Genomic DNA, 21924 nt, shown 5'->3' on the forward strand with positions numbered 1-21924 from the left:
GCAACCTGAAATCAATAATGGAAAAGAGAAAAAACAGACCACCTCCACTACGTTTAAGTGATGATGTACATTTTTGAAAGTTCCTTTCTGTTAATATTATGGTCATCATGGTCCTCTGTACACTCAGTGAATCTCTGCAGGGACAGTAGCTCTCTTCATCAGGTAAAAGTTTGTGTATTTTGCATTTCATTACAAGAAGTCATAGGTTTTTTACTTCAGCTCATGATCAATGGGACTTTTGTTGAGTGTATATTATTTTGCAGGAGGCTTTCTGCAGATAACCACAGATGAAGGCCTTCCTCTGTCATAGCTATGGTCTGTCCAGTTGCTCATACTGGGATCAGTCCAAATCCCTGCCTGCCACTCCACGCACGAGTCACATGACTCATCCTCCATCTGTGCTTCTCTCCAGGTTCACGCCTCACCTTCCCATCTGCCTGCTCGTTTTGTCCCCTCTCTGTCCACCTCATCACACACACACTGTCTCCGTCCAAATATACTCTGAAATCCACAACTATGCAAAGATTATCTGTGACCGTGTAAACAAAAAAAACAGTGGGAGAAAAACTGGCATAATGGGGAGATGTGTTTTTTTGTTCATCTGCCTCGATCCTGTTTATTTGTCAGGGACATTGTTGAATAAAAATGGCTGTTACTACCATGTAAAATTCTCAGAGAGGTTAAAATAGGTTATATTAATTCAGTGTGTCTACATTTGTCGCGGCACAGCAGCTCATTCAGCCATCTGTTGCTATAGAGACTGGTTTGGTGTTTCTGAGTGCACTGCAACTGGAACAGGAAAAAAAAACCCAGTTCAAAATATTCATGGGTGTGCCTCGCTCTGTGTGTGTGTATGCATTAATATGTGTGTGAGAGCGTGTGCATGCATACACACTTACAGCTCTAATTTATCTATTCATTTCACTTTGAAGTAAGAAAAGAGATCAAGGCAGAGCTCGCTGTTTCAGCATGAAAAGATGCCTTAATTTATTCATTTGTTCTTACATAAAGACCTTTATTTTGCATTTAAATAACAGTAGAACGAACGCTTCTCATAGAAATACTCAGACTGCGAGCAGCAAGGTCAAAGCAGTCGTATCCCATCTTATCTCATCTCATATAAAAAAAAGGACATTCAGCATCTTTGAACAGAGGTAACCCCTCCTCTTTGCAGCAAGTTTGCTCCTCATTCCACCACTAGATGGAAGGTCTGTCAGGGATTTTATGCTCTATGAGGCGGGTGCTCTCAGCAGCATTAATGCCCTTTTTGTTTTGTAAAAACACCCCTTTCTCCCATATCCCATGACACATAAATACACAACTGAAACATTCAACTATAAAACACAGATTTGCACATGAGAGTTCGTTTCCATGGGTTAAATCAGTGTGGCTGTTTTACTGCAGCAGTGTCTGTTGACATGGCAAGTTACTTCCACTGTATTCCTGTATAAGAACTTTAAAAAAAAATAACACCATGTTTGTACAAAGCAGCATTTTTACAGAGGAGTGACATTCGGTCTCAGCAGTCTCCACCTGCATTTGTTTGGCAGTGACAGGTTTTATGACTGCATTATTCAGTTCTGCCAAACTCGGTGTCACAGTACACAGAGTCCTGTTTGGCCTGTTTAGGGCGCTGGACGTCACTTCTGTCAGGTAGCACAGTTCACAGAGGTCTCTGTTTACACTTTGATGGGGTTACCGCTGGGAGGTTTGGGCTCGTAGCCGTAAAGAAATGTGGCACTGATAACCAGCAGTGACCCTAGGAAAAATACACTGGGATAAAAGAGAGAAAATAAAGAGGCATTAAAACAGAATTAAACAAACAATTGTTTACTCAGTTCATGTCGTGAGCTAAATTCTGACATTGACCCTTCCAAAGTCCCGCCCCTTTTTTCTCTGTGCTCCAGTTGAGCAAGCTTGGTACCCAGCAGAACGTAGGTCAACTTTCCTGTTTCATTTCCTGTTTAGATTAGAGCTTGAGATCCGTGCCTGAACCCGATGGGACCCAACGGGTTTGGGTCGGGTTGGGCGTTGTTTCTCACGTTTTTCACGTTGGGTTTGGGCTGTGCTATTTTTATTTATTTTCATTTTTCTCCCCAATTTAGTCATTGCTGATTCCATAATGTAAGTTAGCAAGATAGTTAGTTAGCATTTTGATATGATTAAATGTGACTGTATACATGTTGCTTTTACAGGTGACCCAGCAGCATTTTTTTAAACCATCTTCAAAATTTGTTTTTCTTTTCAACACAGACAAACTTAGCACAGGATACAGGAAAGGAGAAAGTTGACTGAGATTCCACCAGGTACCAAGCTTGCTCAACTTTCACAGAGTGAAAAGGGGCGGGACTTAGGAAGGATCAGCTGTTCACAATGACAATGCTAACATTGTCAAGTTTCATGTTTTCATGTTTAGCAGGTCGAATGTTTATCATGTTAACCATCTTGGGTGAGCATGTTAGCATGCTAGCATTTGCAAATTAGCACTTAACACAAAGTTCAGCTGAGGCATTTTGCAGGAATTTGGTCATAAACCAAAGTAAATGACAATTTAAAGTTTGATGTGATGATGAAACTAAATGAGAAAGGATCATCAGTGTTTTCTTCCATGGGAACCTCATCATCTGTACAAAATTTCATGATAATCCCTTCAATAGTTTTTAATGTTTCAGTCTTTACCATAGTGGTGGACCGAGCAACAGACTAGCACTAGCGTCAGCATGGCTAAAAATAGAGAAGGAAATGTTTTTTTCTAGATTAATTATTCTCAACTCAAAACTAAGCCTTGTGTGAGTGTGCATGAACATGTATGTGTTTACCCAGTGGGGTTAAAGTCCTCCAACAGGAAATATGAAATGAGCGCAGACATGATGATGGACAGAGACGTGGCGAATCCTTTGAGGATGTTGTCTGCATATTTTATGACCACTGCTATGACCAACCCACCCAGAGCCTGCAGACAGAGAGCATGTCGCAACTCAGACCCAACACAACATTAAGACATGCACACCACAAACACACACACAGCTGTAGGGGACACAAATCAGAAAATGAGAATGACCAGAAACGTGAGGATCAAACCTGTAAGACAACGACTGTGTAGGTGATCGTGTTGTATCCCTGAAATATTCCTGACTCTCTCACCCTCTGGCCGTCGTACATTATCATTCCTACGAAGCCAAACACAAAGCCAAACAAACCTGAAAGAGACAAAGAGAAGTTTTAAAAAAGTTTGATTTAACAAATACTGCAAGGTATGATGATGTGATAACAATTTACAAGAAGGACATATTAATTAACATTAGATAATGCAGTAATAATGGTTAATTAACAGTTAAGTTTACCAGTGTGTCTAACAACCATTTACAAATTGTCTTCATGAACACCATTAGTAAATCATCATTAAATACATTAATTAACTTTTAATTCATCGATATTTAATGCTTATTACTGCATTAGCGCTATAATGTTAATTAATGAACCCTGATTGTTGTGGCAGTGTTGGAAAGAGTACTGAGAATCTGTACTCAAGTACAACTATTATGACATTACTAAGATATTACTCAATTACAAGTTAAAGTACTGGTGTTAGAAATATACTTCAGTAAAAGTACAAAGCATTTGTCGCAAAAAACATTAGTTACTTTCAGCCGTGATGTCACAGTCACCTCTCCAAACTAGGGTTGCAAACATTCGGCTTTCCTTAAGTGATAGTTGAAAATGCTAACAACTGATTAATTATTAATAATGTATAAGATACTTTTCCCCCTTTATTTCATTATTTTTCCAAATTCAGCAAAAGCTCTGCCAAACAGTTAATGCGATTTTTAGATTATAGATTAAATATTAACGGATTCAGTTTTAATTGGTGAAATTCTTGATACAGATTAATTGATTAATCATTAATCATTCACATTTTTACTCCAAACCTGTGCTAATGCAGTCTTTAGTTTTCATTGGCCTGATTGTGATCAGATCAACTTATTGGCAACAAAAATGCAAATTAAAGGTTTAGACAGTAATTCACCTTTTACTCAGTATTCTATTACAGTTTATTTGAAAGTAACTAAGTAGATTACATGGTGTAATGACTGCTTAAGTACAAGTACAGACTTGAAAATCTACTCATAAAATTACAAGTACCCCTAAAAAATACTATTTAATTACAGTAACTTGAGTATTTGTAATTAGTTACTTCCACTCCTGGTTACCAGTGAGGTTTTTATTTGTTCTTGTTGAAATGACAGGCAACAGTTTCACTACGCCTGACTGCCACTAGATGTCACTGCATTGGAGGTTAAAGCTGAAGCTGAACACAAGGTTTAAGAGAGTGGAAAACACACACACACACACACACACACACACACACACACACACACACACACACAGGCACAAGAGAGAAAGTAATAGTTTAGTCAGGTTTGACAGCTGCCCCGCCCATTCCCACGCCCATAAACCCGCCTTTAACTCCTCCTCTCACCTCCAGCACCAATCAGTCATTCTTTGTGTGTCATCACATAGTAACACACATGCACATGCACACACACAAACAAAAAGAGACATTGTATGAAACACAACTTTTCAACAACTTTTGCTCAGTGTACACATCAGTTACACATTAAATGGCTGCTTTGTTTGTGAATTGTCACGGTTTTAATGCTGATTGAATTAAGTTCAACAGAAGAAGAGAGAGGGTAAAAGGAAGTCTGTAACCTTCTAACCCGCTGCCCTCTGTTCTGCCCCGGTGATAAAAAAGACAAACCTCTCATGAGTGAGTGAGAATGTGTTGTTAAAGCAAACTTTTACTGTCCTGTCCTTTCATTTGTGCACATAGTTCTCTTTTGAAATATGTTTGAGGATGCTGCAAACCATTTAATAACACGCCATAAACCATAAGGGTCAAATCAGGATCAGAAATACTTTATTGATCCCTGAGGGGAGGGGATTGGTTAATTGGGCCAAATAACAGGTAATCAGTGGAGGTGTGCAGCTGGAGAGTTTCTTGTCTTTTCATCTCCTCTAAAAGGGAAAACCAGATTCTTGCTCTGACCAAACGTAACCTCAAACAAATCATAACGCAAGAGAAATAAAACGCCTTTGAATTTCAGGGTAACAGACAAACCCAGTTTCATTGGCAAGCCTTAAAAAGAATAATCATGTCACTTCTTATCTCCTCTATGGAAGGAAAACCAGACCTTTTCAAGGCCATAAAAACCATTAATCAGGATTGCGAGGCTGCGAGAAAGCAATGACAATGCAAATAAAGTTTGGATTAATGTTCTCAAACTTTGCCACAGAAGACATTATACACCCGCATTCACACACTGAGGAGAACTCCTCCAGAAGAGCAAACTGAAGTCTGTGTAAAACTTCTTAACTCTGCTCACCTCTTACATCTTCAAAACAGAGGAAATCCAATTGTTTGGTTTCTCTTTTACAAATTATCAAGTATTTTTAGGTAGTAGGATTTGCTGGTATGAGAGGAGGATGGGCCTGTCAAACTCACTTTAACAAATGGTTTATTCTATATTATCTCTCTTACACACACACACACACGCGCGCGCACACACACACACACACACACACACACACACACACTCATACATACACCAATATTTACTCAAAACATGTGGTCTCATCCTACAAAACAAACACAGTTCCTCACCCAGCTGTATGTTTCGGACCCACACGCTCTGTTTGGTCTCCTTGAGGATTTTCTCAAAGTAAACTCCAGCGAAGCCACTGGACACACACGCCATCAACACCGCCATTAATCCCATAAACTGAGAGCCTGCAGTCAGGATCTTCTGCTCAGAGTCACCCTCAGACTCTGTGGGCCACTGGAGAGGGTAAAACACAGGCAGTGGAATTTAAAATATGAATAATATAACTCATATATGACAAAAACACCTGATGAGTGACTATTCACCCAACAGACGAAAACACACATTCATCTGGCAGGTAAATCTGTGTATTTGAAGGTTTCTCAGGTACTTTGTCGTGTGGTACCTGCACTAGAACGACTCCAGCCATGAGGAAGAGCAGCGAGAGCCACTGGAAGAAGCCCAGCCTCCTCCCCAGCATGGAGACAGAAAACAGCGCTGTGGTGAGAATCTTCAGCTGGTACGTGACCTGTGCAGAGCAAAACACAAACGCGGACAGAAAGAAAGGCACGTCAGATATGTAAAGAAGACAGGAAAACATTGTTTATATCAAACACAGGAAGCTCAGTAGCCTGCATCTCCTGCCTGGCTTCAGGTCCACTTGGTTCTTTCTCTCTGACAATCTGAAACATGATACCAAAACTTTCTGTCCATGCTCATAGATAAATGGCTCCCTACTACTGTACTGGTCAGTAAAATGTATAATCTAATTTTAATTTTTCACATATTGACATTAGATCTTTGTTAAAAATCTTGCAGCCCTAAAATGTCCTGTCCGGATAGAAGCCCATTTGACAAATAATATGGACAGACAACTTCGGTCTAAGGTAAAACGCGGAGCTAAAGGGCAGCTAGGAAACAGTGTCAGGACTTGAGAAGTTTCACCGCCTTCATATGCAACTTCTGAGACTGTACTTTTGAAATGGGAGGTTTAAAACACAATCATCTCAGGCCACGTTCAGCCCTGACTAATTGCAGGGAAAACGTTTATTTAAACAGAAACAGTGCTGCGCTTAACGCCCTGTTGTGTACACAAGCGCGCTGCGCTGCAATGCCTTTTTAATACGGTGGTGTTTGCATACATGTTGCTGCTGATTGGGTGAAAGACCCACCAAACAAGAGAAAATGTGTCTCTAAGCCTGTTGCACACCGTTGTTCCCTGTTTTGAGGAAACGTGCCATTCAATCCAGGAGCCATAGCAAAACGGTGTGCACCATTTTCAGAGTGTTCATGTTAGAGAGCAGTTGCTTTGTGAGTGAAAGTAAAAAACTTGAAAGCTCGGACATTTCCAAGAAATAGTTCAAAGTTTTGGACGTCCTCCTGATTGAGCTGGTGTGTGGCAGATGTAGTGAAGTTCCTTCCAGGGGTTCCTGAGATATCGTCCTCACGAGAATGGGACGGACACAAGGTCACAGTGACCAAAATCTGGTTAGCTCATCCTCGAGTCCAAGGGCACATGAAGAAACTCCATCAAAGCATTCATGAGATATCACAAAAACACAATGCTTGTCTGTCGCCAGTGCAGAGGCATAAAAAAACTCCAAACATTTCCCCCGGACACATACTGAGTTCTTTAAATTCATGGCTACACCCTACAGAAATCTGTTCAATGCTACACACACACACACACACACATGCAGTGAACTTGAACCAGCGGCACATTCATGACGTGTCACCTGATAGGTGGCTGCGTCCAGGTTGGATAAGGCAACATAGAGCAGATTGTTCTGCAGGGTGTAGATCCCTGCAGGAATGGCCAGCTTCATGGTCTCCACGGGCTTGTTCACAATCTCCTCCTTCAGCAGCTGGTTCATCGCCCGCACACTGAAATCTGGCAGTGACACAGAGTGTGCTGTCAGTAATTTAACCAGGGGACCACCCATGGAGTGAGGGGACAAAAAGGGTCTGATGGTCAGTCTTAGGAACATTGGGGGGCTTTTATATGAGATCTTGAACCCAGTAATTCTACACCTGCAAATAGACCAAAATAAGAAAACCAGAGAAAAACTCACTGTTCTCCATGAAGACGAGGAGGGTGCAGGCGATGATCTTGAGCACCTCGGCCGACACCACGGCGGACGACGCCAGGTATCGGGGGCCGTCTTCCTTCAGGGTGCGTGAGTAGCGCATGGTGAGCACCAGCGAGGTGGTCTGCAACACCAGCACCCCCAGAGACATGTACTTCAGCCTCCAGGAGTGCGACGAGGACAAGACCATTGTGGAGGACTCAGTGTCCGAGTCAACGGACGACGGAGGAGTCTTCTGGATGGATGAGAAGGAAAAACAAAAAGAGACAGAATGAGTCGGTCAGAGAATGGAGACACACCCCTGTTTACTGTCTCCAATGTCTTCCAGTCTCAGGGACAAATGAAGCATGTCCAATACAGCAAGAGCAAAGCTGCTGAAGTGTCCTTGAGCAGGAACTTCACTGTAAAAAATTATACTGAAACAACAACAACAAAAAAAAAAAAACATAAAATGCCTCCATACTGCTCGTCTGGTGTAATCCAAGTCTCCTAAAGTCCCAACATGCTGTTTGCACACTGTCACACCACACACACACACACACAGTTCAGACAGTGTGCATGTGAACGTGGCTCCAAGCTAAAGATCTACAGTGAAGATCCAGGATAAAAACATGGTGTAAATAACATTTCTTTTAGTCAACTTGGCATGTCAGGACAAGCAGTATGGAGGCATTTTATGTTTTCATTCTGTTGTTTTTTTATGTTTGAAAACTGGTCACCATTAACTTCCATTGTTTGGGAGATTCTGCAACACTGGTTTCCTGTGAAACTCCAGCAGTGTTTTGTGGACAAAAAAACTAAACCTGACCATTAGCTGGCATTAAAGTGTGTAGATGAACTACAGCTGAATTAATCTCAAGTTCATTTGGCTGCAAATGCATATTTCTTTTAATAACAAAATTACTTCAATTTGCCTTTTAAAATTCAGTTGACACCAACCCTTTTAAGTTAAAACAAATAGTTTTAACTTAAAAGTTTTTACAGTACATCTTTGGGAATCTGTACAATATAACAAAATTAAGATAAAAACTGTGCCTTGAAAGTCAGTATGAAGAGTCTGAGAGAGGAGAGAGTGAGAGCAGAATGGTCAGGAATGCCCCTCAGTGGTTAAAGGATAGTTAAACAGAAAGGTGAAGTCCAGCCTGAGGCGGACCTGCAGTCCTGCAGCACATAAAACAAAGATCAGACCAGCCACGAGAATGACGGCGACAGGGGGAATAACGTGTATTTTATGGTGCAACTGAAAGTTGAAAACAGCTGTCACCTTCCCTAAACTCGAGTCAGTCTTCCACCCACAGAAAGAAAGGAATTAAAGGAACAGTCTGTCAGTGAATCTCTGTCACATTAAAACAAAAACAAAACATGTAGTTTGATGACATCATGAAGTCGTGTGGAATCACAGGAGTTGTGTTTTTTTCATGTTTAACAACCACCATTGCAGATTAAAATCTATTGACTCATATAGAAATCATCAAGGCCGTAGACTTGGGTTGGGACGGTGAGGACATGTCCCCGCCGATATCCAGGTCAGTGTTTAGTCACTTTTTGCAAGCGAGATTGAAAGCACCTGTGCTAATTATCGACACAAAACAATGCGTTTTCAAGTTTTGAAAGATTGTGTGTCACCCCTCATGTACCCACAGAACTTTTTTTATTGCTGCCAAAATATTCTATAGCGACAGGAGCTATTAAGACCATCAGCTGGAAAATGATAAATCCATTCAAATCTATTATTTAGACATTAATTCCAATAAATGTTCTAATCTTAGTCAGCGCTCCTCTGGCAGCAGCACATCGTCCCCCCGTCTCCCCTCGCGCTGTGCGCTTCAGGCAGGAAACTGCTGCTTCTACGTTGCTTACAGGGACACTGTGTCTCTCTGTCGCTCTGAAACTTTGCAACAGAAGAACAGGAAGAGACAACAGAGATGGAGAACAAAGTTGAGAACAAAGCTGCAGCAGACTTTGTAGTGATGAGAACAAGTTTCGCTCTGACTCATGAGCCATTAACTGGTGTCATTGGTACCACCTGTTATTACCCTGCTGCATCGTATCAGTATAGGTGGTGTAAGAAAGGTCTGTTATAACGGTTATACGACAGTGAACATTTTGCATTTCCAGTTTTTATGCAAAAGCTAAGCTAACCATCTACTGATTGTAGTTTTATAACGTACAGACATGCGAGTGATACCAATCTTCGCATCTAACTTTTTAACAGAAACATAAAAGCAAATAAATATTCTTCCCAAAATGTCAAACTGTTCCTTTCCAGTGTAAGAGCCTATTGGTTGCATATTAGTTTTTTTGTTTTGGTGTTAATTACTGTTATTATTTACCTCATTTTAGCTCCTCGCTTGACACTGAAATGTAGCAAAATCACCAGTTTTGAAAAGGAAACAAGGCCATGCTCTTTTTCCCACTTTCAGCCACAAAGCAACTGCGTTATCAAAACGTTTAACAACACGAACACCAAGATTATCGTGTTGTCACCTTCCCATTTCAAACATACATCTTTGTGAGATCCATTTGGAGGGAGTGGAGCTTCTCAAGTCCTGACACCGTGTCCTAGCTGCACTACAGCTCAGTGTTTTTACCATAAACCATGTTATTAACTAAACATGGTTCTGCCTCTGCACAGGACACTTGAACAAAGACAAATTGCTAAGATAATATTTGGTTAGCTTTCAGCTCCCATTAAGTGCTGACAGGTAAGAACCAGACCTTCTTCACAGCAGCCAAACTGATATGAAACAGCAGATTAAACACAGGTGTTAATGAAAGGCTCCGTTCCATTCAGAGTCAGGGTGCTGCTGTTGTGCATGTTGGAGAGGCTCTGATACACTAAATGCAACAGGGCCTTGATTAGTATCACCTGTGTTCACCACATTATTTTATATCAATATGGCTGCTGTGACTGTAACTGTTAAATGACACGTCTTATCTATGATTAATGATGATCTGCTGCTAGTTCTGCACATTTTCAAGTCAAGGAGTCTTGATCTTGCAAAAATAAATTTGAGTCTTATAAGAAAAGTAGAATAAATTCTGGCACACATTATTCTCTATTCTCTGCTTAATCTTGATATTTAAATGAAATGTAATTCTGAATACAATTTTTATCTTTTTATTTATTTCGATTGTATGGTAGAGCTGCCACAAACAGTTATTTTCATTATCAATCAATCCGTTGCTTATTTTATCAATTGTTTAGTATTTAAAATGTCAGAAAATTGTGAAAAATGCTCATCACAGTTTCTCAGAGCCCAAAGTGACGTCTTCACATCGTTTTTTTGTCCAAAGAGTCCAAAACTCTTGATTTACTGCCATAAAATGACAAAGAAAAGCAGCAAATCCTCACATTTAAGAAACTGGAAATGAATAAAATAGTTGGCAACTAATTTTCTTTCAATCAATTAATCGAATTGCTGCAGCTCTCTTGTATGTTCCTTTATATTTCTGTCACTACATGTATTTGACAGCTGCTAGTTACTTTTCAGATTAAGATTTTACACTAAAACAACGTTTAAGCTCGTGAAATGCAGTCTGTTGTTAAATATTAATTTTAATTTGCGACTTCTGGTCAGAGTTTCTTGTCTAGTTTCAGATGTGTACAAATCTTTCTAAATTTCTTAATTAAAAAATTTATTTAGTTTTCATTTAGAGCCAGACAGACATCAGAAGACCGATATTATTGGCCGATATTGCAGCTATATCAGTCTATATCGACATCGAGTTATATGTTTTCTGATTTATGCCAATATAGAAACTTTCTATAATAAAACTTAATGCAGACAAGCTTTTTTAGGCAGTATTTTATGTATATTTGATCCCTTTTCTTTATTCAAGTTTAATATATGTAAATATTTACTTTCCATTTGTGTTTTTTGTTTTATAATTATTCATCATTATTAAAAAATACCAGCGAAACTTCTTTTTTTTTATTTTTTTTTTTTATCATTTTTAGGAATTAAATTTACTGTTAAACAGTAAAATATCCTGCCTCCAGTACATGTCTTGGTCACAAATGTTTGACAGTGATAACTTATGTACTTATATCGGCCGATATTGTAATTTATTTCATCATTGGTCCATAAATCCAATATTGTTCTTGGCTCTAGTTGCAGTTAACTCTTTGAGGCACGAGGAGATAAAATAATCAAGTATTCAACAAAAAAAAAAAAAAAAAGCAAAGATGAGCAGCAGAACATGTTTTTGCATCAGTATTAAAAAAACAATAATGGAAGAATACACACAATAGATTTATTGTAACTGATTATATTTTTACACTGTTGTATTTGTACTTTGACTAAAGAAAAGGATCTGAACACTTCCTCCATCAATGGCCAATAAGTTTGACATTTTTACTGAAACAGTTCAACAAAACACCAACAAGTGCACAGCCCACTGTCAAGGTTTAGTGTCACATTATAACCTGTCATACATGAGTAATTAAGTTGACAGTATTACCGGTCTCACCACTGAAGTGTCCTCAGGGCTGGAAGACTGACATTCCTCATTCATTTTTCTTACGTTTTCTGACAGGAGCATCTTATCTGCAGCCACTTCCAGTTCGTTACCTCATCCAAACGCACCGAAATTAAAAAATCCTCGCGCACAGAAGGACGGAGAGACAGAGGAACCCTGTCTGATGTTCAAAGGTAAACCTGAGGCGTGTGAACAGCTCAGGTGGATTGTTTGCATTGTTTGGTAATTAACAAGCTTCTGCTAACACTGACGCTAATCTCCACTCTGTCATCACCGGCACCCAGATCTGACTCCCGATAACGCAGTCTGCATTCCTGTTAAACCTTTATTCTCTTCATTTTAGACACGTAAACTGGTTTGTGCGGGAGAATGATGTGGTAGGGAGCTCTTTCAGTTTCATAGACAAGTTGAGAGACAAAGTCCACTGAGCTGTGACATAACATGGTCATATAAACTCTACACTGGAAAAAAAAAAGAGAGAATTATTGGACCAACTTAAAAAAATTACTTCAACCAGTAACAGAAATGAAATGAGTTTTTTTCAAATCATGTTAACAAGTTACATTGATTTATTATAATTTATTATAATATTATTATATATTGGTGCTATCTGTTGCTCTACATTATTTTGTATTATATTATAACTATATTATTATTATTATTATTAGCAGTAGTAGTAGTAATAGTAGTAGCAGTAGTAGTAGTAATGTTTAGTGCCGACCTGCACCTTTATTTATTTATTTATGTTGCGACTAGGCGTACTATTAGTATGCTATATCAATTTGTTAAATATAATTAATATAATCGTTAATGTTAGAAGGATTTAACGTGAGCCTGACTTAACGGTAGCTGGGTTCGTTCACTAGTTTACTAAAACTTAAACAACACAATTTAACCTATTTTTTAGGTAACATAACAGATTATTTAAATACAAAATATTATTTTGCTTTGCATTAGACGTAACCTTTTTCCGAGTCACCAAGAGAAAAATAAACTTTCGTGTGAAAATCTTGAAAAAACGTGGACATCATGATGTCAGATGATATTAAGAGAAACCTCGACTGATGTGCTTCTACTGAAATAAGAACAGCAGAAGTTCAAGTTGTTATGAGCCACAAAAAGCAGAAAGCTGAATGGGACTCATCCAAAACATTAGATTACTTCAGCTACTGCTGAAATAAACTTTTTACAGTGTAATAAAAAGAACACGTACAACAAGCCACGAAGGCCAAAAAGGTGTTGACAGAAGAAGAGGTGTGGTGTGTTCAACACACTGACCTCCTTATGCAGCAGCTCTGCTCAGCAGAGGGGCATGGCTGCACAATCCCTCTCTGTTTGTGTACGCGTGTGTGTGTGTGTGTGTGTGTGTGTGTGTGTGTGTGTGTGTGTGTGTGTGTCCTACAAAACAAACAATCTCATTTTCAAGAACACTACTGACTTCAATTTTCAGCTGCCAGCGAAGCACAGATCTTCATAGCTGTTTATAAAACACTAGAATTTACTTGAGACAGCTGCAGGAATATTAAACTTCTTCACAAGCAGCTTCCCTCTGGTGGTTCGGTCATTACACACTCATCGTGCACACACCGCCAAACATTTATTTTAACTTCTAGTGGGTGGTGCTGCATTCAAAACTGCATTATTCCAGTCACCTGCGTTCAGGCCATGTACACTGTTTTTTGTAATACAAGGTAGATTTCAAAGTGTTAGACTGTGGCCTCCCCTCAGATAAAGGGCCTCCCCTTATTTTACTTGCTTAGTTTCACTCAATTCCTGGATGTCTATGGGATCAATATGATGTAATTTGATCTCATAGATACTCAGAAATTGAGCCAAGATTGTCATGGTTTTGGATTTTGTTGGTTATTTCCTGTTTTATTTTGGTAGTTTCTCCCCTCCCTCGTGTGTTTTGGTTTTACTTTCCCGCCCTTTGTGATCACTAATTATTTTCACCTGTCTTGGACTGCCCTCACCTGTGCCTTGTTATCCTCCCCTCCCTGTCTTTAATCCTGTGTCTTGTCCTCTTTAGTTGTGGGTTCATACTCGTCTTGTCTCGTCTTGTGTCGGTGTTTCCTGGAGTTCTGTTTGCTTGAGTTTTTGATTCCCCCGTATGGATTTTTTTGGATTTCTTCTTCTCCTGTCTGGATTTTGGACTCTTCCTCGTTATTCATGTAAGCTTTTGTTGCTCTTTAGTTAAATATCTTTTGAACTCTCCCCTCTGCCTCCTGTTGTCTGCATTTGGGTCCTCCTAGTTGAACTTGTAACAAAGATAGTCTGATGTTGCTGTTTTGCATAAATCCAGACTACATCAAATACAAAAAAAAGTTCAGTTCTAGGACATTTATTAGCTTCTGACTCCGGGAAAGTGGGGAAAAAAACAGTGAACTTTCCCAACTATCTCTTTAAAGAAGAGGTTTTCCTCCCTGGTGTGGCTCCAAACAGTTTCAGAGAAGGCAGGTGAATGGAAGTGAAAAAATATTACATTAGTTATTCAGTTATCAAAAGGAGATTGCATAGACTTGTCTAGCTCGACTAAAGACGAGCTTCACCACTAAATGCACACACAAACTGCACTGTGCTGAGCCGATGCACTGACAGACCATTTTTTTTGTATTTGTTGTAGTCTAAAGTTACGTCAAACAGAAATATTATTCTGTCTCGGCTCAGCTGTTGAGTGTCTGTGGCAGTTTGATCAGCATCAGGGCTGTCCTCATCTATGTGTTATCATATTACATATTTGCCTGCCGCTGAGTCGTAATAACTTAATTTATAACTCGCTCTGAAAGCAGAAGTATAGGAATAATACTGGTGAGCAGACATTCAAGTGTTCAACTGTGATACAATTTAGCCTTTTCCACGTTTTGAAAACCTCTGATTTCAAGCAACAGATGCCGTGCAGCAAAATGAAAGAAGGAATAATTAAATAAAAGTTATAAGATGTCAAAATGGAAGTAAATAATATCACATACATTGGGATATCTGTGTCAATAAAACAGGTCATATTAGCACAAGCAGTTCAAAAACACACCACAGAGCAGCGGTGCAAAGTAACTAAGAACATTTTAAGTAGAATTTGGAGGTACTTGTACATTTTATGCTGCTTTATACTTCGATCCAACTACAGTTTTAGTCAGCTGCAGTTACACCACCTGCCCCTAAAGGTTATCAGGTGTGATCCAAGTCACCTAAAATCCCAACGTGCCATTTGTACACCGTCACAACACACACACACAGTTCAGACAGTGTGCATGTGAACGTGAACGTGGCTCCGAGATCTACAGTGAAGATTCAGACTAAAAACATCTTTTAGTCAACTTGACGTGAGGGTGAGTAGATAATGACTGAAGTTTTGTTTCTGGGTGAACTGTCCCTTTAAGTTAACTGAATTTGAAAAGACAAGTTGAGGTCTGTTATATTTTTAGTCTGGTTCTGGTGTAGTGATTTTGTTTTACTGATTTTTTTTTTTTTTTTTAAGTTGTTTTGTTTTTGTGTGTTTATTGTTGTCTGTGTCCGCTGGTGAGTTATGTTTGCTTTTGTTATTAAAGTAAAAATAAAGGTTTTCATCAAAGATCTCTGGAGAGAACAGTGCATGCTGGGAAGTCTGCTAATATGCTGATTGTGTTTCTTTGGAAACTTAATTAATTGAGTTGATTGAACTCATTTCAAGTCAAAACACAAATTTAAAATTTTAAGTTTAATTAACATGAATAAATTATACTTGTATTTTCTTGTTAAATTAATGATAAAATATTAGTTGATTCCACAAAATTCCTGTGTAACTTTTTACAGTGCAGTGCAGAGCAGAACGACAGCGTGCCAAATAAAAGGAGTGCACTTAAATTATGTAAATAATAAAGAAAAAAAATCAGTGTTGAGGTTGGAAGCTGGCTCTGATTGGTTGATTGGTTGCTCACGGGGATACGTGGGTGGATTCTTGCAAAAGTCAGAGCCAGAGGAACCTGATTTCCTTCTCTTTATTATCTGTCTGAAGTATGACTGTCAGGATGTAGTGACAGCTTCAGGTAACATAACAAAAAGATATTTATAGAAGTTACAAACTGTAGCTTTAAAATGTTTTATCAACATGAATCACACTTCCTCTGAGTGTGACAGAGATCCAAACACCAGCGGCAAACTTTCTTTCACAGAAGAAACTGAACCAACTCGGCAGCCTTAAACCTGTCACACATGATGAGTGTGGCTCTTAAACACAGATGTTTTTTTTTCCAGATGTTTCATACCATCAGGGCTTAGTTTTAAAATGATCCTGCCTCCTTCCACTACAACATATATTCACTGTCTAATACGGTTCCCAGGCCCTGACAGAGACGCACAAAAACCCTCATCCACTAACCTGTGCAGCAGACTGTCGGACTGAGAACTGCAACCACTCTTTAGGAATCGTCTTCATCTCTATCGGTCTGACACAACCTGCTCGCCTCAGGTCTGAAAACAATCTGGATGACAACCTGCAACTAAAGGCGATGAAATAATTGACAGCAGGAATGTTTCCTCCCTGTGAAACCTGACAGAACTGTTGCTCTTCATGAAAGACGCCGTTCAGATTCCAGTCTAGAAATAGATTCTGAGCGCGTGGCATCGATGAGAAAACTGATGTCTTTGTACCTCGACATCTCAGTGACATATGTAAGACATGTTATATGAGCCCCTGAGAATGTTGATCTGACAGGCAGGAACGGACGGCAGTTACTATGTAACATAGCACACGCACACGCAGACGCATGCACGCACACACACACGCGCACACACGCACATTACAGCATTACACTGCAACAAAAAAAAAGAGAGAAAATTCAAGGCAACTGTCCTCACTAAATGTTTGACTTTAAGTCAAACTCAAACTCTTTTTTTAGTTTTGAAACAAATTTTAAAAAGTTTCACTTGTCTTCTTTGGATAAACTTGAATCTTTGAATTTTAAAAACCCAAAACATTCAGTTCAAAAAATTTATTTGCTAAATAGTTGCAAATCAAAGTATTAAGTTATTGACAATTATTCACTTTCCCTTTAATGAGTTTACTCAACAATTTTTGAAATGCATTTTCATTTCTAAAACTCAAAGTTTTCTATCACAAGTAAATTATTTCAACAAAAGATTATAGATCCCCAAAACTTTATGTTTTTAGTTTTGTTTTCAGTTTATTTCACAAGAGTGTGACTTCGATTGAGTTAGATTGAGTAAGAATAAGTTGGTGAACCTAAACTACTTCCTGTATATTGTTTTGTCTCACATGAAATCAAATAGACACTTGACATTGGACAACATCAACGTACATATTACTAGGGCTGTTTCTTTCATATGATATGAAATCTGGTGATCTCATGTCATAATACAAGGGTTATGATTCAATATATTGCAATATTGTAAAGGTGATAAATTTATATTTTTAGGAATTTTAGGAAAACTGTCATAATATAAAGAACACGCCACCGTATGCATCAAATCTGAGTTTAAAAAGTTTAAATAGAGGCTGATATACGATAACTTGGGAGATAAAAGAAAGAGAGCAGGTTAAGAAAACACACACAGTCTCTGTGGATCTGCTTCCACTGTGTCGGAGCAAAACATCAGACCGGCAGTACATCAGTCTGCACGGCTCAGCCTCTTCTGGGAAAAAACTCATGGTTTCATTCATGTAGTGGGAGAGATGGGAAATGTCAAAAATCTGCTGTGTAGCAAACAAACATACAAACCCATCACAATCTGTGGTTCCACATCCTTCCTGAAAAGGATACGACTGATGGAGAGCTAACTTTAGCTTGTGTGTGTGAAGTTCAGTCACGTTACACTACAGCAGCGTCAGACTGTCGTCTCTGACTAAATCTCAGCCTAACTTTAATCAGCAGTTGTCTAACAGGTTTTGTTATTTACAGACAACATTAAGCCTCACAACACCTTTTTTCCACAACTTTTTCTCATTTTAGTCTGATCGATCAGACTAAAACCAGTGGATTAAATATCAATGAATACATTTTTAATTGGTTAGATTCTTAACAGCAGTTAAAATCAATATCCTCACTCCGAGTGTGTGCTGCCACAGCGTTCAGTTCTGTTTTTCATTAGTATTTCATTGTCATTTCATTTCATTGGTCCTTTTGTGATCATCAACTTATTGACTACTAAAATGCAGATGGTTTTAAAAGTAACTAAGTAGATTACATCACGTAATGCATACTTAAGTGCAAGTAAAAGTACAGACTTGAAAATTTACTCATAAAAGTACAAGTACCCCTCCAAAAAAAAAAAACGACTTAATTACAGTAATTTGAGAATTAGTAGTTAGTTACTTTCACCCCTGCCATTAAGATAAGATCTGTAATTTAGGAGGTTTCTGTAATACGGCACCAGGTTCCCAGGTAATGTGACAGAACCCGTATCAAGGTGCAGATGTAGCAGAACATGACCTTTTCTTTTTAACTCTTCTAAAGCAGATGCAGCATCAGATAACAAAGACTCAAAAGAAAGAGGTGTCTGAAGGGTGGGGCGTCCACCGCGCTCTGCTCCACCTCTGGGACATTTGTTTAAGCGTGGCCTTCACTCTGACACACACACACACACACACACACACACACACACACACACACACACACAGGAGAAGGTAACACAACACTGGTGGGACAAACAGGTCAAACTGCATAGATGTTTCAGGTTTAACCTGCTGACATTTTGGAAATGCGGTTAAAAAATTAAAAAATAGAAAGAAGAATCAAAACCTGGGTGTGGAGGGTTGAGGCGGTCTGGTGACTGATCTGTGTCACACAAACAATCGTTTGTTTTAAAGGGAGTCGACTTGAGCAAATATTGAACTTCACAGCATCATCAGGATGTGGATCCATCAGGAGGCGGGAAGGAGAGGAGTGAGTCGACTGATTCTGAATATGGAAATATAACCAGTCTAACCCGTTGACAGTTCAGCCTACGAGGCCTTAATAATGCTCCTCTGATGCTTATTAGTTGCTCTCTAATGATAGGGGAGACCGGGGAGAGTCGTAACACTGGGTCAGCTGTAACAAGGGTTGGAAGTAACTAATTATAAATACTCAAGTTACAGTAATTAAGTCATTTTTGGGGTACTTATACATTTATTAGTAAAATTCCAGGTCTGTACTACTGTAATCTACTTAGTTACTTTCAGTCTTTTGCATTTTTGTATCAGGTGATCTGATCACAAACAGGCCAATGAAAACCAGGACATATGGATGAATACCTAAACACTACAGAGGAACATGTTTGGAGTTAGGATGTTAATAATTAATCGATTAATCGATTAATCAGTGTCGAGAATTTCACCAATTAAAACTGTAGCTATGAATATTTGATCAATAATCTAGAAATAGCAGTGAGTGCACCGCATCTGACTTTGTTTTGTCTGGTGGAGCCATTTGTTGAAAAAGGAAACTGAAAGTTAAAATGAGAAAAAACTTTAGGTTTTGTATCTTATTAATGATTAATCAATTGTTAGCATTTTCAACCATCAGTTAAGGAAAACTGAAAATTTGCGACCCCAGTTTTGGAGAAGTGACCACTGACCAGAACTTTTACTTTCTTCTACTATTTTTCTAACACCAGTACTTTTACTTGTAATCGAGTAATGTTGAGTACAGATTCTCAGTACTCTTTCCATCAGTGGTTGTACCGCTGTCAGTCTGACCAGTCAGAAAAGAGCTGCGGCAACACTGTGGATTTTATGACCTATTTTTTAAACCAAGATTACATTATATTGCAAATATAATAGTTTGACTTACAAAACCTAAAATAGCAGTTTCTCCGGTTTAATTCGATGCTTTGCATTCATGCTAACTTCAGGCCCACATGCTAAAACAGTTAGCTACTGTATGTAACAGCTGCTTGAGGTGCAGTGACAGTGAATGAACCCTTATGTGACACACGCACATTCAGGAATACAGTCCATAAAGTGTGTTTTCTGTCATTTTAAGTGGTTCCTTTTACTCAAAACTGGACCTGAATTCATCAAATTACCTCTCAGGGTTCCTCCTCTGCACTAACATGTGTAGAAATGTTCTTACTGAGCCCACAAACTAACCGTGTGATTCATGAAACATGTGCACAGACCAAGTCTGTTCTTACCACCGTGTGTGTTTGTGAATCAGGATCTTTCTAAACTGACAGGCTTGTACCCGCTGCCTGCAATCTGCAAACTGACACGCCCCCTTTTCTCCATATAAGGAAATAGGTTTGCATTTTAAAGTATCATAGAGAAAGTGGTGAGGTCGTTGTAACTTCACATTCAGGCCGAATCAGGCGTAACCACTGTGACATAATCAGGAAATGATGTTTTAAGTCTGTGATTCATCAGCTTTAGACCAGCACCGCCTCGCCAAATTCAGTCTGTAGCGGAGACACACAGCGTTGCTCTGCCATCCGAGGAGGAAGCCAGAAAAAACACTTTTGCAACTCATAATAAAAACTCCTCAGTCTGCAACAACCGAAGCGGTGCATGGTGCGTTGTGTCCCAGGAGAAACGGACTGCGTCTCGGGTTAAAAAAAGGAATGGTTTGACATTTAAGTTGATGCGTTAAAAATGGAAAACAGACCAGGAGAAAAATAAGGAAACAGATGGAGAACAAGGAGAACCTGATTCACCGCAATTATTGGAAATATCCATAAGTGAGGGTGAAAGTGATGACATCCAGCAAGGACTTTAACTTAATAATAATACTAAATGAACAATCTAACACAATACATTCATAAAATGCTTAACACAAAAACAGTTTTATGATAAAAACCTAAAAACAAGGCAAATAAATCAACCATCAAAACACTTCCAAGACTTCTATTAAAGCTTTTTTTTTCATGAATGCAATTTTGATCTGCTTTACATTTAGTTAAAAGGTGTATTTCAATGTTTTCTAAGAGAGCCAGGCTGTCATCACCTGTGTGTTGCACGTGGTCTAAAGCAGTTCTACATTTGTTTGCACAGAACAAACAAATTCAAGTCCCAGATTTGTGCCTAAAACGTTTGTGCGTATGGTTTAAGCACAAATAAGGGCCCATTATTACATCTATTGTGGGGTAAGTTGTTACACAAAACTCTTATCTTGTATTTGATAATCTCAGAGGTGTAGCAGACGTCCAAGTGAGTTTTTCTTTTGTTTGTAGTAGAGAAATACGTGTCAGATAAACGTATGAAAGTTCAAAAGATCCAGCCCAAGAGCCACTGAGTTAATGATGCTCAAACAAAGTGTTACTTCCATCCCCGGTCTCCCCTACTGTTTGATCAATCTGTCCCTGACAGTTGACAGATTGATAGAAGAAGTAGGACATGATATAACTATAACAGAAGTCTCTTGTTTCTTCACTTTCTTCATCAAACCGTCCGTCACACAGTAACTTACCTGTAGGACTGAATCTCAGCTGAGGACGTGGATTGACGGAGTCCGGACGCTCACGCGCTGGACAGTCTTCTGCTTTTTAACTCCTTCGTACGCGCATTATAACGCTCGTGAAGTTAATCCGCCCGTCTCTTTTAGTCGGACTGAGACGAAGACGCAGAAAAGTCTTTCTCAGCTGTAAACAGAGATTGTTGCGGTATTTTCCACAGCGGGGACAGCGAGTCTCTCCCTCTCTGTCCTGGATGAATGGATCGACAGAAGCCGGACCTCTTTACTCCAAATGTCTGCTGACACCTGCTGGACGAAACGAAAGAAAGCTGCACTGTTTCACACAAACTGATGGTAACTGTCCGAATAAACCACTGACATCATCAGCAG

General features: G+C 39.1%; 1 protein-coding gene across 4 annotated transcripts; it reads right to left on the reverse strand.

The window, feature by feature from the left end:
- Nucleotides 1–956: 956 nt before the first annotated feature.
- slc35a3b (solute carrier family 35 member A3b) lies at nt 957–21780 on the reverse strand. 4 transcript variants are annotated; one of them, XM_084732906.1, is made up of 8 exons: nt 21550–21780; nt 7676–7925; nt 7340–7494; nt 6010–6132; nt 5666–5840; nt 3082–3200; nt 2820–2953; nt 957–1773 (listed from the first exon to the last, which is right to left on the reverse strand). In XM_084732906.1, exons 2-8 carry the CDS (start codon nt 7878–7880, stop codon nt 1680–1682), a joined length of 1005 nt encoding a protein of 334 aa, XP_084589032.1. In that variant the 5' UTR covers nt 7881–7925; nt 21550–21780; the 3' UTR covers nt 957–1679. The 4 variants fall into 4 exon arrangements, with proteins under 4 accessions (XP_084589032.1, XP_084589028.1, XP_084589031.1 ...); XM_084732902.1 differs by lacking the exon at nt 21550–21780 and adding an exon at nt 16527–16718; XM_084732905.1 differs by lacking the exon at nt 21550–21780 and adding an exon at nt 12155–12235.
- Between the last annotated feature and the right edge of the window lie 144 nt (nt 21781–21924).

Source organism: Lutjanus erythropterus, chromosome 12 (genome assembly GCF_056507025.1).
Source record: "Lutjanus erythropterus isolate fLutEry1 chromosome 12, fLutEry1.hap2, whole genome shotgun sequence".
NCBI lineage: Eukaryota > Metazoa > Chordata > Actinopteri > Lutjaniformes > Lutjanidae > Lutjanus > Lutjanus erythropterus.

Bases quoted from the DNA above. Each gene is read 5' to 3' on its own strand.
- slc35a3b (XM_084732905.1), bottom strand. From the start codon at position 12,235: ATGCTCCTGTCAGAAAACGTAAGAAAAATGAATGAGGAATGTCAGTCT. The intron at 7,926-12,154 runs GTAATACTGTCA...TCATCCATCCAG, and splicing joins ACACTTCAGTGGTGAGACCG to AAGACTCCTCCGTCGTCCGT. The intron at 7,495-7,675 runs GTGAGTTTTTCT...TGTCACTGCCAG, and splicing joins CCTCGTCTTCATGGAGAACA to ATTTCAGTGTGCGGGCGATG.